The following is a 17,937-nucleotide window of genomic DNA, read 5'->3' as shown; positions in this document are numbered from 1 at the left end:
CACGTGGGAGACTGTTGAATTAGGTGTCTAAGCCCATAACTATTATTGGTATGTACTTGACCCGAGAGTAGCATGGTCCATTTGGGTTGCATATCACCACGACAATTTAATAGGATGGACTTTTGAGAATAGGTTATTTATGATTTATTAATATATTATAAGTTCTAATATATTAATATGAAATCATATGATTTAATTAGTATTGATCAAGAATTAATTTGGAATTAATTTAGTGATCAAAAGAGACTAATTTAATTAATGGGGAATAATTGTGTAAATTAGTTATATATATGTTTTGGGCTTATGATACATGATGGACTAAGTTTATGGAAGAATCCATAAAGAGTTAGCCCACTTGAATCATGGATCATGGATAATATGCCCAAGAGTATGGATTAGGGTTTACCCATGACTCTTGGATTCCTAACATATATATAGAGCACCCCATAGCTAAAATCGACACCCTAAGGTTCTAAGAGTTCATGGGGACGATTTCTAGTGCAAGAATACTCTCTCAAAATTCATCCTTTTGTCCAATGTGTGTTGTGAACCATTTGAGGTGCAACATTTGGGGCACTAAGTTCTTAAAGGCCAAATACAACAAGTTCTACAAGCTACATAAAGAGGTAAAGTCCTAACTAGTATTTTATGTTGTTTATGTCAATTGCATGCTAGTTGTAGGCTTAATGCTTTGGAAACAATATTGCATGTATAATTAGAGAAAACATAGATCCAAAGCATTTAGGGTTGTATGTGCACCACATGATGATGTAGTATACAAAACCCAACATGTATATGTTGGAGGTCATCTATATAACACGATCGATCTTCCTTATGGGTCATCTATGTAACACGACTGCTCTATTCCTTATGGAGGCATGATTGTCGACATATATCTCCCTTACTTCTATTTCAATAGAATACGACACCAAACATTAATTTAAAAGATCTGAAATCATTAATTTGAAATATCATTTTTTTTTCAAAAGAACATCCTCCCTAATAAATAAAGAACTTTTTGACACTTGTCAATTTCTTATGCATTTGGACACATGTAATTTTGTGGTTAATTCTTAAAAATTAATTTTCACTTGTCATTTTGTGGTAATTTTTTATTTTCTTAATTAACTATCTAATTTTTAGGTTATAGAAAGTAATGGATGTGTCATTAATTTGTTTCCTTATATTTTCAAATTTTAATATGTTTCCTTCGATATATATAATTCAAAATTGACATGTTTCTTTTAAAGGTCATTGTCATTTTAGGCAAAATGATCTATATAAAAAAATAATCAAACTTTGTTGCTTTTTATTGACAAACTAAAAAAAATATTTAATGTTTACATTTTGATATTTATTGTTTTTTCTTAAAAAAAATTATTTAAAGTTCATACCTTTATATATAATTTTTTTTAATCAACCCGTGTGTAGTAGACGGATTTCACGTCTAGAATAATATAAAAGTTTGCTTCCCGTTAATCATTTTCCACGTACATAAATGCTACATGTTCGGATTAGTCAAATCCGACATCATTTATCTACCGTAGGTTTCTTCTTTTTACTTTTCTTCCCTGTCCCCATCTGTCCAATATAATGCCAAAAAACGGAACCTTAGCTCCTCCCACTAATAAAAACCTCACAGAAATTTACACTGTTCACCATCTTATATATTCTTTAAACATGAAAAATTCCCATACAGTTTGATCTTTCTCTCTCTAAAACCCTACGACAGAGACATGCTCAAAAAGTCTCATACATCTATATATTCTTGATGCTTTCTTTGAGTTTTATTATTCCTTTCTAACACAAACAGTTTCCCCCATTTGCTTGGATGATGGGGTTTGGGCTTTATATTCTTTAATCCTGTTGTTGTCTTTCTTAATTCCCCTTTCAAGTTTAAGCTTTTCTTCTTTCTTGACCAATATTTGAAAAAAAATCCAATGTTTTTGAAATCCCACCACCCCACATGTGTGTTCGGGGGTTTATCTGATCGGAATCGGATCAAAAGTGTTTCGTGGTAGCTGAATTCTGTTCAATCAAACAAGCCAGAAGAACACTAAGAAGGTTTGGCTTCTTCTATATTGTTCTATCTATCCTCATTTCATTCGAATATTGAAGTAAATTAAATTGGGTTTTTGTTCAATTTGACCAATTCTGTGAGTATTTCATACGTTTACCAGACTTTCTATGAACCTTTCTTGACCTGGTAACAGTTGAATAGGATTGATCAAGTCAAAAACTTCGGGTCTTGCCCTAATTGCTCCCATGGCAGCCATGAATGTTGCTCCATATTCCCATAGTCCCACCCATAAAGCCGTATTAACGAAAGATTACGCGGGTCTTACCAAAATAATCTCGGGTCTCCCTCATCTCAGTGACCCGTCCAAAATCCGCACCGAATCAGCCTCCATTGCAGAGGAAGCCATAGCCGATGCAATCTCAACAGTCATCGATCGCCGTGATGTCCCAAATCGTGACACCCCTCTCCATTTAGCGGTGAAACTGGGTGACACCGCCGCCACGGAAACACTCATGCTCGCCGGAGCTGATTGGAGCTTGCAAAACGAACATGGTTGGAGCGCCCTTCAAGAAGCCATATGCAACCACCAAGAACACATCGCTAAAATCATTATCAAACACTATCAACCCACAGCTTGGGCTAAATGGTGCAGAAGATTACCTCGATTGTTACAAACCATGAGAAGAATGCGTGATTTCTACATGGAAATCAATTTCCAATTCGAAAGTTCTGTGGTTCCGTTCATTTCCAGAATTGCCCCTTCCGATACTTACAAGATATGGAAACGTGGTGCGAATTTGAGGGCAGATATGACTTTAGCCGGATTCGATGGTTTTACAATTCAAAGGGCCAATCAAACTGTTCTCTTTCTCGGTGATGGTTCTGAAAAAGTTCCTCCGGGATCTCTTTGTATGATTTCTCATAAAGACAAGGAGGTGATGAACGCTTTAGATGGCGCAGGTGCAGTGGCATCCGATGGGGAACTGCAGCAGGAGATCCAAACCATGTCTCAGGCTAATATGTTTAGGCCCGGGATTGATGTCACTGAAGCCGTTCTTTTGCCCCAGATGACGTGGCGTAGACATGAGAAAACCGAATTTGTTGGGATTTGGAGGGCGAAAGTATACGATATGCAAAATGTAGTTGTAAGTATAAAATCCCGTAAGGTCCCAGGGGCAAAATCGGAACACGAGTTATTTGGTAATGAAAGGGAATCAAATAGCAAAGAATTTAATGACATTTTGACCAATGAAGAGCATAAACAACTCGAAAGCACGTTAAACAATGGGATTATCAAACATCGAGATATCCCGATTGAGAATGGTGTTGGTTATGAAAAGTCAAAATCAAAGTCAAAGTCAAGTCAACTCTCGTCTACAAGTCAAACTCATGGTAGATGGAAAGATGGAGGCCGTGAGAGCGAGTATAAGAAAGGGTTGAGGCCAATTTTATGGCTTTCACCCGATTTTCCATTGCATACGGATGAATTATTGCCTTTGCTTGACATTTTGGCTAATAAAGTGAAGGCGATACGAAGGTTAAGAGAATTGCTTACCACAAAATTGCCAGCGGGGACGTTTCCCGTTAAGGTATGTATATTTTTTTATTTTATTAAGGTTTGGGTAATGTAGTTAGAGCATGTTTTCCTCTAAATAAGTTGCTAATTATAGTGAGTCCTATGTAAAATCATATAGTGTATGTGTTTAGGGAGGTGTTTGGATGTGTGTTTTGAAAGTTATTCTTGGGACTAAAAGAATCAAGATCAAATAAGATAAGTTAAGAACCTCCGTCAAGGTGGTCTAGTGGTGAAACATCCAAAATCGAGTCGACCCATATTCGAATCCTGAGTCAGACTTCAACCTTGAGATGGCCAGTAGTTCAAAGTGAAATAAAAAAGAATAAAAGAAGAAGAAGATAAGTTGATGAAATTAGGGATAGTTTGGTAATTTTACTTTTATTTCAATAATAAGTTTGCTTAGGTCATCTCCAACTCGAGGCGATATAACATAATAGATTATGGTTACTTAGCAACAATTTATTTTTAACTCCAACCACACACTAAAAACAGTACATATAAAACATATATTTAAACCTTTTATCAAGAAATTAACATAAGAACATTATAATTTGTAACTAGTTATTACTTAATTTTATGTTACGGAAACTCGCTAAAGTTAAAAAAAGAAATGACAAATTTAAATGTTCATTAGACTTTTTTAAATATCATACTCGTCATTGGACTACTTTCTATAAAGCTCTTGTTGAGATTTTTGAATTGTATATTTTATGTGAATTAAATTTTTGAGCAAATTACATTTTTGGTGGTCGAGTATAGTTTATTATCTTAACCCGAAATAATCAAAACCCAAATTATTGTACCATTTTTTAGGTTGCCATTCCGGTGATCCCCACAGTAAGGGTAATGGTTACTTTCACAAAATTCGAAGAATTACAACCGTTGGATGAATTCTCGACCCCACCTACAAGTCCTACAGATGCAGACCGCAATCCTCCCACAACAGGCTCATCATCTTGGTTTCAGTGGATCAAAACTCCGTATCAAACCGCCAGCTCATCAACAAGCGGGTCCACTCCATGTATAGAACATGTTAATGACCCGTTCTTAATCCCTGCTGACTACACATGGATCACATCCGAAGAAAAGAAGAAGAAAATGCAGGAGAAGAGTAAATCGAAGAAAGGAAGAACTCAAAACCAGCAATGGATTTAAGAACACGATGATTTGATAACATTGTTTCAAATAATTTTTACTAATTTACAATAATTTACACTTTACACCATGAACAAATTCAAGAGACAGGAATCACAAAGTTATTGGCTGATACAGTGAGGGTATAGATCTTTTAATCATATTATTTATATTTTTGTAATCGTATTAGTAATAACTTTTGTTTTATATTTTAGTTAATTAACGCTTTATTGAGGATTCGTGTTAAGTGGGTTAAGAAAGGTTGGAGTAGGGTGAAAACAAGTATGGTTGGTTGAGTAGCTTAGACTTTTTTTTAGGTTTTCCCAATATTTTTGAATTTTAAAGTATTCAAAGTGTTAAATTTAGTTAAGATATTAGTAATACAAACAATAATTAATAATATGATGTTTTTCTAATAAAACAATGTAGTCACTTAGTCATGTAGGAGCATATAGTATTTGAATATATTATTTTTGCACGAAAATTGCTTGTGGAAGACATGAACAAAGTACATTATGAGTTGATAAATATAAATCATGCCAATTGGAATTGATTTCTCCTCCGGAATTTTTCCACACAAGAATTCATTTCATTGTTCATTTAAGGGAAGAAGCAATATCCGGGGTGGACCTATATACATGAGGCGATAATAAATATATTAAAATATTAAAAAATCTTTATATCTATGGATGTTTTTTTTTTTTTTCTATATTTCAGTTATGTTCAATCTCTAAACAACACTAGCAATGCAAATTGCATCTTAAATCAAATATTGCCTCCTCAGCCATAAATTTTGTTGGGAGATTTTTACTGGTTTACAAGTACTTTCCCCATTCTACAGCTCTATACACTTGGCTTTTTAGCTTGTAGTTGCTTTCAATTGTTGCAACCCCTTGTTCATCTGTCATCACATTGAAAAACACATATCTTGAGGCCACGTTGATCTTACAATCCCCTATTCATCATAGTCATCTTTGTTGCTTTCATTCGTAAGTAAAATTGGATGTTTTGCAATGAAATAAAAGCTAATAATTATAACTCCAAATCGACCGATCACACACCCAATGATACGAGGGAATTTCCTAATTTACCCTTGCGTGCTTTTTGCATGATGAGAGATAAGATATCTGCTTATACGAAGTTAAGGACATAACATACCCATATATACATAGTGACATTGCTTAGCAAAAGATTCTTTTTGAGACATAACTTGGAAAAAAACAACATAAGGCATGAAAGACTTTTTTTAGGTTTAGTCAAATTTACTTTATGTATGTCTAACATATTTGTACACATGAGATAAGATATTTATCTGCTCTTGGGTCGTAGAATCGTACGACCCTATGATTTCACCTAGGTAATCAATCACGATTCTACTTGGATCGTTTTGGGGTAAGATCGGGGTAGGATCGTATGATCGAATCGTAAGATTGTAAGATCGTTACTATTTATTTAAAAAAAAACTTATATTTTGTCTTGCACTAATTAAATATACCGAATATGAACCCTAGAAAACCCATTTTGAATTAGTTATTGTTAAATGCACTTACGGGTCTACTAAGGAGTCTGTGCTACTCAATTTTTTAGGCGTAGTGGAATTTTTTGGTGTAGCGTAATTTTTTCGGCATGTTACCTCTAAAGTTTACGTGTGGTGCCCATGACATTTTGTTGTAGGTTCGCCACTAGTTAAATGATGTATTGGAGATGTATTTCCGGTGTTTTGATATATATATATTGTTAACTGAATGGTTTGATTAAAATGTATTTTTATATTTCAAACTGTTTTTGGTAGGATCTTAGGATCCGATTCAATATTACGCTTACCATATTGCAAAACGAAAATCGATAATATATAAGATTACGATCTTGACGACCGTGTTTTATATATTATTCAAATCATATGGAAATTAGATATTGATTTCTATTATGAATAAGAAATAAAATACATTGTATATCTTTATAAAAATGAAAAACCCGCTTTAATTAATGTTGTGTGCTTTCAAATAGGATTACCCGTTTTAGAAAATTACAACATACCGACAAAAACAGATAATGTCATAAGGTTTGGATGGTTGCTAGAAAAAGATTCTTAATAACCATTATTTTACGATAAATAAGATTTTTTTATTATCAAAATATGCCTTAATTAAATACTTTTGTTTAATTATATGTGTCTTATATTTATATGTGGAATAATTGTTGCATGAAAAAACAATACAATAAAAGGCGGTTAAACAATACGTGACAGAGGGCAATACGTTGATTAAACAAATCTGTTCCCTCAAGTCCGTTCAAAACCAACTAAACTGAACCTAGACTCCTTTACGACCCAATTCATAGTCCCCACCTTTTATCCTCTCTCTCTCCTCCCTCCCTTCACATTCGCCATTGAAAAACTGCCCCTGAACCCCAAATTCTCCAGTATTCAAGTTTTAGAGTAGAAATAAAGCATAAATCTACCTTTAACGAAGCTTTCGTCAACTGTTTTTGGAGAGAGAAAAAAGAAAATTCTAGTGAAATGAAGGGAGGGAAACGAGAGAAGAATGAAGAAGCTGTTGAGGCTGCTTCTGTTGCGTATCATGTGCTTCATAAGCTTCCTTCTGGTGATAGTCCGTATGTCAGAGCCAAACATCTTCAGGTTTGTCCTGATCTGGATTTGTACTTTCCGTATCTTTTGAGTTTTTCTTCAATTGTATATAAAATTATAAATACTTGAATTAATTTGCCATTTGTATGAATATGTTTATGTAACCTGAATGTGTTTTGTCATGTTCCGATTATATGATACTCAAAATCGAAAAATTACGCGAACGAATTCGAAAAAAAAACAAATCAATTGCTTACAAGTTACAACTATTCTGTGTTTTGTCCTGATCCTGATTTGTATTTTCCATAGAGTTAATCGATGAACGATTATTTCATACTGGAATATTCGATAATTTTGTCTGATCCGATTATTTTGGTTCATTTTTTGTTATCTATAATTAGTTACAACGACAATAATGAATTATTGCGCGAACGAATTCAAAAAAACAAATCAATTGCTTATTCATTGGTCAAATAATAATCAGTTGCTTTGATTAATTCATAATTATTTTACCGAATGTTCAGCGATTCTTCTTGAGTAATTGCTTATTCTATCTTTAGAAATTAAAGTATGTGTGATTTTAATCTTTGATTGAGATTTGAGATCGAGATTATTGCTTTGCAGAGAAGCATTCTTATTTCTTGCAATCTGTTATACGGCTTGTGTAGGGTCCGGATCTTCAATCAATTATTTGACCATTGAATTTGATCCTTTTATTTTATATTTATTTTATTAAAATGATGTTGTCAACTATTCCACCATTGAATTTGATTTTATTAGTTGTAGAAAATCAGTCCATGAAATCAACGTTTTTTTGTCCAAAAGTGTCAAATTATGTGTCAAATTACACGTTTCAAAAGTTCACATCTATTTTTGCCCAACACTTTGCACACAAATAATAAAATATACATTTTACACTACCAACTAGTTTTGTCACACAATACACAATCTTTTATTTAATTATATAAATATATATGTTTTTTCAGCTGGTGGAAAAGGATCCAAATGGAGCAATAGTCGAGTTTTGGAAGGCAATAAATATGGGTGATAGAGTTGATAGTGCTTTAAAAGACATGGCAGTTGTTATGAAACAACAAGATAGAGCTGAAGAAGCAATTGAACTTATTAGATCCTTTAGAGAACGTTGCTCTAAACAAGCCCAAGAATCACTAGACAATGTTCTAATCGACTTATACAAGGTAATTATTTACATTCCACCTCAAAACTCAAAATCAGACCTTGTTTTACATAACATAAAGTACATTTTTTTGTTCTTTATGAGTTAATAAAAGTTAATGTGATTTTTTAGAAATGTGGGAAATTAGAGGAACAAATCGAGCTTTTGAAACAGAAGCTTCGGATGATTTATCAAGGAGAAGCCTTCAATGGAAAACCCACAAAAACCGCACGTTCCCATGGAAGGAAATTTCAAGTTACAGTCAAACAAGAGACATCAAGAATACTGGTAATTTTATGGATTCTATTTTTCAATCTAAACATAGAATGAAAAATGAAAAATAAAGTAAATTCCTAATTTACACTTGGATTAAATGTGGTGCAGGGTAACTTAGGGTGGGCGTACTTACAGCTAAAAAATTTCCCAGCAGCAGAAGCAGTATATCGTAAAGCTCAAGAGATAGACCCAGACGCCAACAAGGCATGCAATCTGTGCCTTTGTTTAGTGAAACAAGGTAGATATAAAGAGGCAAACACGGTTCTTTTAGAAGTGATGGAAGGTAAACTTTTGGGGTCGAATGACCCCAAGTTACTGAACCGGACTAATGAGTTGGTTCAGGAGCTAGAGCCATGGCGGCTAGCTCAGGTGCACCCTGGTCCGGACCAGGGTGTGGTGAGTTTGGAGGATGCTTTTATTGAGGGGCTTGACCAGTTAATAAACCAATGGACTCCATCGAGATCAAGGAGACTTTCGGTGTTCGAAGAGATATCGACATATAGAGATCAATTAGCTTGTTGATCGATTATGATTGTGTGGTTAGGGGCCAATAACTCAATGGTTGTTGAGATAAATGGATATATAAATATATAACATGTATAGACCAATAATCGATCTTTGTACTAGAGTTGTGTGTGTAGTGTAGTTTAAAGAAAATAATGAAAAATAGTTCAACAAATTTCCTTCAAAAGTGAAAAAAATACATGATTACTTTTTTACAAAATCATTTTATGAATGCCTTTTCTATAAAATCATTTCATTTAATTTGTTGTTGTTTTTTATAACAACTTACTTAGATACTATTCTACTCCAAAATCCACATATTTTGTTATAACTAGGACAATCTACATATTTTGTTATAATTAGGACTTGAACTCTTAACCTATTCTCTTACTATTAGGCCAAGAGATTTCAACATGTTTAGAGTTGGTCATGGCACGCTAACCTAACACGACATGAAATATAAATTATCTTATGTGAAAACGGTTGCAAATATAGTTAAAAAAAAATTAGTAGAGGGAATTGTGAGATGATTTGAGGAATTAAACCCATAAAAAACCAATCTATTTCACCCAACCTTGTTCCAGTCTAGACCGAAAACCCGGACTTTGTATGCAGCTTTACTTCAATCTTCCCGTTATGCGATTGTTGGCCCTTAAGACTTTACGGAGTGGCGTGCGTCAACCCCTCGTCTTGGACTCATTGGGCGCGCCTACATCGTCACCAGCACGCGCCAATGGGGTTCGCCTTTGTCCTCTCGCTCGTGGAGTAGCGTGAAAAGAGATGGATGTGTGCAACTTTTTGACCAGATTCAAAAAAAGAAATTCTTTTATTTTTCAAAAAAACTAATTTTTGTTGAAAAAAAATGTTCTTTTATTTTTCAAAAAAACTAATTTTTGTAGAAAAAAATATTCTTTTATTTTTCAAAAAAACTAATTTTTGTAGAAAAAAAAAACAAATCAATTTTTATAAAAAACCACTATAAATACATTCTCATTTTTTTCTCTATTTTACACACTCTTAATTCTTCCTCTCATATCTTTATCTTAAACTCAATCATGTCTTCCTTAAAACAGACAACAATCCCAAGAGAGCAACAGTGCGGACCTACACGAAATGCCCCCTCATCCTATTGGTTGCGATAAAAATATATATATATATATATATATATATATATATATATATATATATATATATATATATATATATATATATGTTAGTTCATCTCGTGACGTTGACGCCGCAAGCAAGCAACTTCAAATGTGGGACGCCAAAATCGACAAAATTTTGGAGATTGATTAAATCAAACAAAAAACTAAAGCATTAAAACTCTTCTTGCAAGATGATAGTAGGTTGTTCGAGACGACTCGTTGGATCGTGGAAAATGCGAAAGCAGATATTGCCTACAAATCTAAAGTGAGATAAGAGTGTTTGAAGTTGTTTATTAAGTTTGGGTTTAAGTTATTTACGTTTTAAGTCCAGTATTAAGTGATGTTTTAAGTTTAGGTTTAAATCATTTATGTTTAACATAAGTTAAGTTAAGTTTTAAATCGTTTTTTATGTTGTAAGTCAAGTATTTTTAATATAATTATGTTTCTGTTTTTAAAAATTAATAGTTGTTTAAAAATTAAAATTTGTTTGAAAAGTTAATATTTGTTTAAAAAACTTAATATTTGATTAAAAAATTAATATTTGTTTAACAAATTAGATATTTGTTTAAAAAATTAATATTTGTTAAAAAAATTAAACAAAATTAAAAAAAAAAAATTATGTGGCGTGCTTAGGAACACTATGGGCGTGTTCGGCAAAATTAGCTGGTAGCGGGTGGCTTGTAGCGGGTAGCGGATAGCTTGTAGCTTGTAGCGTTTTGTTAAACGCTACATGAAGTAGCATTTGGATTTGGAGCGTTTTGTTTAAACTAAACACTAGAAGCTTGTAGTGCCGAACGAGACTTTCTGTTCAAAACGGAGCGTTTTGTCAACGCTAGAAGCTCTCAAACGCTCCCAAATGCTCTGTGCCGAACACACCCTATCACTCGATGATGGTATTTGCTTTAATTGGTTATGTTTTTGGAATTTTTGCAAAATTATTTTGTTGAAATTGTCAATTTTCACAAAGTAAATGGCTGCTTATTTTATTTTAATCTTTATAAAATATGTCTAATATGTGTGGGGATAAAGGGATAAACATCCATTTTTATTATTTTCGTTGTTAACCCTTCATTTTGGCACAACGCCCTTAATCTTTATTTAGGGAAAAGTCTACGATACAAACTTCTCCAATGCAAAAATCTTTACACATGTTTTTATTTATAAAAACAATTTATGCTCATCTATTTAGTTTATTTTAAAATCTTGTCTCTAATTTGCGTTCTCTTATGCACATACACGGACATAAACAAACAAAAGTAAACAAAACAAACAAATATAATGGCATTTTAACTATCTTGAGTTATTTTTATAAAAAAAATACATTATTTAAAGTAAACTCAAGACGATTAAAATGATCATTTATGAACTTGAGTTAAACATCCATGCAAAATTTAAAATAGTTCATAAATCAAGCTTTTAAAGTTCATGATCATTTAAATGTATGAAAATGCAGAAAATACAGTACATAAGTCCAAAATAAAAGTATTTTTTTAAATGCAAGATTAATTCAAACTAAAACATAAATTTGTAGTGAAACAACTACATAAACCGATAAACATGGCCTTCTAAATATCATTGTTTCCTCTATCACCTTTCTCCATGAACATATAGTTGTTTGACTACAACTATATTTAGAAGGCCATGTTATACACAATACAATAGAGACCGATTCAAACTAGGTACGTGTGAACCATCCCATAAGCAACACTTAAGGGGTAAGCAACATCGCTTGTGTTGTGTATAGCAACACTTAAGGGGCAGCTAGCATTACTTGTATATAGTGATGATTATAGAAATCTAGTAACTTCCAAATAGTCAAAATCTCATATGGATATCATGAATGAATCGCAAGGTCTCCCATCTAATGTGAATGCACAAGTAGGATGCTCAAAACATTTCCAAACTAATAAGGTTTTCTCAAAAGAAACAAAACTCTTTCCAAAGATAATTTGAATGAAATGTGCATACTTATAGTAATCAAACTTCATATAGAAAGAAAACACATGAAATAAATTTGAACCAAAAGATGAAAGTAAGTTTAGGGACATGTACTTCGGGTATAACTCATATTAGTCTTGAATAGAACTTCAAATCACTTCTAAGGATGAACAAGACCTTAATGATCACCTAGGGTTAACAAATATACCCTTAATCAACTACTAATTTCATAATATCGAGTCTAAACCCTATTTTCACTCTCAATTATGTAATTCTAATTATAGACCAACAATTAAGAAGTGGTGAGGAAGTTATGCCATTGAAGAAATTTAAGCTTGATTAGGAAAAACAAAATTCTCGGGTATGTCCAAAAGGTTACCCAACTGATTCAACCCATGCCTTGGCATGGCCTTGACCGATTCCCTCTTTCACAACTCGGTTTCAAGCAAAAAAGCCTATATGTTGCCTAAACTTGTCCAATCTTGTTCCAAACACTTCCAAATCATTCCTAATGGTATTGAATGTATAACAAAATCATAGCACCATCTCATAACCATTAGAACATGTTAATTACATCTTGATGTATGATTCTCCTATGATGATTTAATGATTTAAACTCTCAAATATCTAATTATGAACAATAAGCATTACTTGAACTTCAAAATAAGTTAAAATCTTCAGTCTCTCATTAGATCATCAACATTAGTGAATCGAAATAACATTTATAGTTCGATTTATGACATTTCATGTATTAAAACAAAATTTTAAGGGTAAATAGCATAAAAAACACTCGGTTTACACCAAAATTCTAATTTGACACCGTGTTTTTTTTGTCTCAAATTTTACACTGTGTTTTCCAATTTGTTACAATTCTGACCACTTGACCGGTTAACCAGGTTACATGCTGACATGGCATGATGACGTGTCAGTTTTGATGATGTGACATGCTGACGTGTCAAAATTGAATTTTTTTCCACAAAAAACACTAAGTTTTCACTTTTTTCGATTTTGACACTAAGTTTAATTTTTTCTTTCAATTTTGACACTATGTTTCTTTGTTCCAAATCGAACATCATTTTTTCCAATTTTGTTTAATTTTGATCATTTTCCATTTGAAACCGTATAAATATATTTTTTTTATTACATTTTAAACCGTATAAATATATTTTTTTTGTTTAAAAACCACATTTTTATTTAAATACAAGGTGTTTCTTTTGTTTTGTTTTTTTTTTGTTTTTTTTTACATTCAAAGTATAAGGTATATTTATGCATTAGTTATATCATGAGAATCAAACTAACCATAAGCTTCTAATAAGATGTGAAAATTTCAAGGGTTGCAAACTTGACATTCGGGTTTTAATCGACTATACGCCTCCAAACCTACAAAGTCATTTTAAAGTTGTGTATTTAATATAAAATACGGTTTTTATATAACTAATACATATTTATACATAAAATTACGGTTTGAATGTAAAAAAAAAAAAAAAATTGTATTTATACAAAACTGTGGTTTTTAATTGAAATGGAAAATGGTCAAAATTGAACAAAATTTGATAAATGATGTTCGATTTGGAACAAAAAAACATAGTGTTAAAACTGAAAGAAAAAATTAAACTTAGTGTCAAAATCGAAAAAAGTGAAAACTTACTGTTTTTTGTGGAAAAAAAATTCAATTTTGACACGTCAGCATATCATGTTAGCATGTCACGTCATCAAAACTGACACATCATCATGTCACGTCAGCATTTAACCTGATTGACCGGTCAAGTGGTCAGAATTGTAACAAATTGAAAAACACAGTGTCAAATTTAAGAAAAAAAAAACACAGTGTCAAATTAGAATTTTGGTGTAAACTGAGTGTCTTTTATACTATTTACCTAAATTTTAACTTATAAATCATGTCAACAATTCAACACAAACTTCCACTAAAAGCTCTCAAGCACATTGGCAACTCTAATTAGATCATAACGTCTCAAACTCTAACTATGATGGATTCTCTGTTTGAAAATAAGTTAGTAAGATTGAAATAAAGTTAAGTCCATCATCAATTTCATGAAATGAATCTCCATTTGTAATCCACCATTATTAGGATTTCAAAGCTTCAAAACACATTCAAACTCCAAATCAAGCAAAGCAAAGGAGATTTTAGTGTAGATTGAAGAATACATGGTTGGAATGGAATTAGAAACTTACTTAAAGCTTATTAATCACTAACAAATTCGGATTTGAAGGATTCTCCAAACCCTTGTTCAAAGTCAAGGGAAAAAAAGATATGAAATTATAAACCTCTATGAGTGATTCATAACTTTAATTTTTCAACTAATCTTCAAGTTTCACTTCTAAATCTTCCTCAAGCCCTAAGAATCGCCATTCTCCCTAAGCTTCCAAAGTTGATTTTTGATTCAAATGGGGGGAGGGAAGGCTTTCTTCTAAATCTTACGAGTATTGGCAATATGAACCCCTTATATCCCATATGTTTCACTTCGATCCCAAATAGTCACCAACTAACCTAAAAGTTTCTATACTTGCTAGATTAACCCCCACATAATTAACTCCTGGCATTTTGGTAATCATACTAAGTTAAAGCTAGTTTTGCTAAATTGACACTTTTAGTCCTTCATTGCAAATTTTTAGTTTTAAACTAATATTAATCCTCTAATTAATTTATAACAACATGTTTTTACTTTTTTAACCTCGACTATTTATTTTATCCATTAACTACTTTATTTTATTATTCAGTTATTAAAATTTAAATTGCTCAAAATTAGGATGTTAAAGATAATTGACAAGTAACATGGTTTAAACAAAATGAAAATATTGATAATCTATTTCGTACCACATCTTTGTAAATTGTAATTACACTTTTCCTCCTAAAAGGAATACCAAGTAAAGATGATAAGTAATGTACACTTAACTTGTTTGTTACAATATACAAAATATTTCAAACATTGGGTATATATCTTATACTAAGTTTATTTAGTCATTTAATTTGACCAATGTATTATAAACAACAACATGTAGATGAAGCATCTTAGATGCAAAAACTCATTGATTGAGCATTTGGAGAAAGGAAGAGCTTCAAAAGCACCTCAATTGATTGCAGATTGACATAATAACCACCAGAATCAAAACAATCACAATCCCCACAACTATCAGCTTAATCTTCATGTTCTGAATCCACATCTTCCTTTTCATCTTCGTGCCTTGTTTCTTGAAATCATTCGCCTAACCATTTATTCAAAAAGAAATTGCATTTATAAACAATTAATGTAATAAACATGATTACAAAAACTTATTATAAAAAAAATGTTGTTCATATGATACAAAGTTACAAACCTGATTGCGAAGGTTGTCAGTTTTATCTACCAGAAGTTCAATCTTCTCTCCACGATCAAGAACCTACAAAACATCACTCAGGATGCAAAAGTTTCTTATAGAATATTGAAGAAAATGACTTAATGAGAAAAGTGTTATTATTAAATAAGATACCTTTTCAATGTTACCCATCATAACTCCTTTGACTTCATCAACCTGAGCTTTGACCTTAGCAATCTTGTCAATCTCTTCAGGATGAGCAACACAGTATGCCATTTCCTCTTTCATTTTTGGTCTAAAATCCACCGATTGTTATAACATTCATGAAAAGATTATAAAAAACAAACACCAATATTAAATTTATGTATTTTTAAAGTACCCAAATGATTTGCTTAAACTCTTGGCAGCAGCAGTTGAAGCTTTTCCACCTCCATATTTTTTGTTAAATTCGTCTTTCACACGTTCCAAAAAGCCCATGGGAAGGGTCCTCCCAGCAGCTTCCACTGCAACAACACAGTATGCTGCAATACCCAAACACATCCTTTGTCCTCAACATTTTCCATTTCAATGGTTTCTCCTTTTTAGGGGATGTTTCTTTTCGATTTAATATACTTTTTCACTTGGTGTTATTCTCTATCCATGATTTTAAATTTACTGATTGTTGATTGAATCTCTCAAAGGGTAACATAGATTGGCATGTAATTTATCAAAGAACACATCAAAATATCGGAATGCTAACATGCAAAGTCTTAAATATTAGAATTCAACAGCTAGTATATGCAAATTGCAAGCAAATGTATTAAGCTGTAATCAATTAATATGGTATCCTCTAATTAGCAATGTGTCATTGATTCTTAACGACGGAGTTGGTCCTGCAACAGGCTATAAGACCAGGGTCGTAAAGGAAATTCAAACGGTGATGAAGAAAACCCTAGGCCGGATTGTAATCAACGTAAGAATCTCAAAAAATTGACGAAATTAAAGGAAAATAACTCACTAAATTCAGTATCGATGTAGTAATTGAAGGTATGGCCATCGCAATTATACGTAAACCGAGGCTGATTGGCAGGAAGCTTTTGAAGACATTGTTGGGCGACGGTTGAGAAGTTCCCCTTGAATTCGGTATACTCAGCGAGGATCACCGTGCCTCTGGCAACGAAGCTGTAGATCAGGGATTTCTGTCCCATTTCCTGTTCTCCAAAACCCTAATGCGAACCAAAATTTTCAGAATTTTCGAAAACCCAATTGTAGAAACATCAAATTGATCAAATCGAGGACAAAATGGCTGATAATGCGTTCGGAAAATTCAAATTCTGTCAGCTTATGTTGGTTTGAAATCATATGAAATTTCAAGAAATGAGGATGGAAGAAAACACATCTATGTGAACAGATAATTTGTTGGAAAGAATAAAGGAAGGCCGAAAATCTATGATCGATTGGTGTTCGTTTTCAATGGTGATGGTGAATGTGTGTTTTGCATGTTTGTGCGTGAGAGAGAAACAAATGTAGCTGTTTTAACAGTCACGCGGGTTCTTTTGAATTTCTGACGTATGCATTATGTCAATACTCATTTGGTATTTTAATTTGTAGAAAAATAACAATTATTATTATCCCATCGGCTCTCTTACTTTTTGTTCACTTGGGTTAATTGGTATTTTATTTTTGTCAATTTATTTAATTAATCATTTTTGTTGCTAAATTTGACATCATGTATAATCTTACCTGATATTTAGGTTTAGGTTGTAATACGAATCAAAATCAGGATATAGCTATTTGAGATATTATATGGTTCATTTAATTCATTTTAGTTTGTTTGGTTTGGTTTAATAATTTTTTAACACATGTATACTGTCTAAACTATCTGTTAACGAACCATATAAAGGTTGTTTGTTTTAGTCGGTTTCGGACAATTTTGTTCCAAATAAAATTTTAATTCTATTCCTTTTTACGGAAATAGAAGGGTGTAGAATACACTGAAATATGCGTAGTATTAAAAACACATCTATAAGGATGGAGGCAGTACATCTATCCAAACCCTTGATGGCAAATAAACGTCACATCAACTTTTTATTCTCCGATCATTTCAACCCTCCTGTAACATCTATTTTTCCATTTTGATCTGTTGAAGATTTAAGGATGTCAAGGATAATGTTTTTGGGAAAAAAACTTATACCACAGCGTGCCCATGTCAGTTAAATGAAGAACACGCCTGGTAGATCACCACAACGTGGCGAGATGATGACCACAACATGGTCGTTGTTG

At 32.4% G+C, this 17,937-nt stretch overlaps 3 protein-coding genes across 5 annotated transcripts; 2 read left to right on the top strand and 1 right to left on the bottom strand.

Annotated features, from left to right (window-relative positions):
* Positions 1–1,679: 1,679 nt before the first annotated feature.
* LOC145158684 (uncharacterized) lies at positions 1,680–5,077 on the top strand. Of its 3 annotated transcripts, none has more exons than XM_079077552.1 (3): positions 1,680–2,064; positions 2,222–3,609; positions 4,410–5,077. In XM_079077552.1, the coding sequence occupies exons 2-3, from the start codon at positions 2,266–2,268 to the stop codon at positions 4,749–4,751; spliced, it is 1,686 nt and encodes a 561-aa protein (XP_078933678.1). In that variant the 5' UTR covers positions 1,680–2,064; positions 2,222–2,265; the 3' UTR covers positions 4,752–5,077. The 3 variants fall into 3 exon arrangements, with proteins under 3 accessions (XP_078933678.1, XP_078933674.1, XP_078933670.1); XM_079077548.1 differs by having other exon boundaries at positions 1,681–2,064; positions 2,214–3,609; XM_079077544.1 differs by having other exon boundaries at positions 1,681–2,064; positions 2,181–3,609.
* A 2,040-nt stretch (positions 5,078–7,117) lies between these two features.
* Positions 7,118–9,449, top strand: LOC145158674 (Tetratricopeptide repeat (TPR)-like superfamily protein). Its single transcript, XM_079077539.1, has 4 exons — positions 7,118–7,368; positions 8,304–8,516; positions 8,627–8,782; positions 8,879–9,449. Exons 1-4 carry the CDS (start codon positions 7,249–7,251, stop codon positions 9,290–9,292), a joined length of 903 nt encoding a protein of 300 aa, XP_078933665.1. The 5' UTR covers positions 7,118–7,248; the 3' UTR covers positions 9,293–9,449.
* A 5,866-nt stretch (positions 9,450–15,315) lies between these two features.
* On the bottom strand, positions 15,316–17,141 carry LOC145106810 (putative vesicle-associated membrane protein 726). Its single transcript, XM_079043742.1, has 5 exons — positions 16,673–17,141; positions 16,055–16,196; positions 15,850–15,970; positions 15,697–15,759; positions 15,316–15,585 (listed from the first exon to the last, which is right to left on the bottom strand). The coding sequence occupies exons 1-5, from the start codon at positions 16,860–16,862 to the stop codon at positions 15,439–15,441; spliced, it is 663 nt and encodes a 220-aa protein (XP_078899868.1). The 5' UTR covers positions 16,863–17,141; the 3' UTR covers positions 15,316–15,438.
* Positions 17,142–17,937: the final 796 nt, after the last annotated feature.

Source organism: Lactuca virosa, chromosome 1, assembly GCF_052849685.1.
Source record: "Lactuca virosa cultivar CGN04683 chromosome 1, Lactuca_virosa_CGN04683_v6, whole genome shotgun sequence".
Classification (NCBI taxonomy): domain Eukaryota; kingdom Viridiplantae; phylum Streptophyta; class Magnoliopsida; order Asterales; family Asteraceae; genus Lactuca; species Lactuca virosa.
This window is presented reverse-complemented; position numbering and strand designations above follow the sequence as displayed.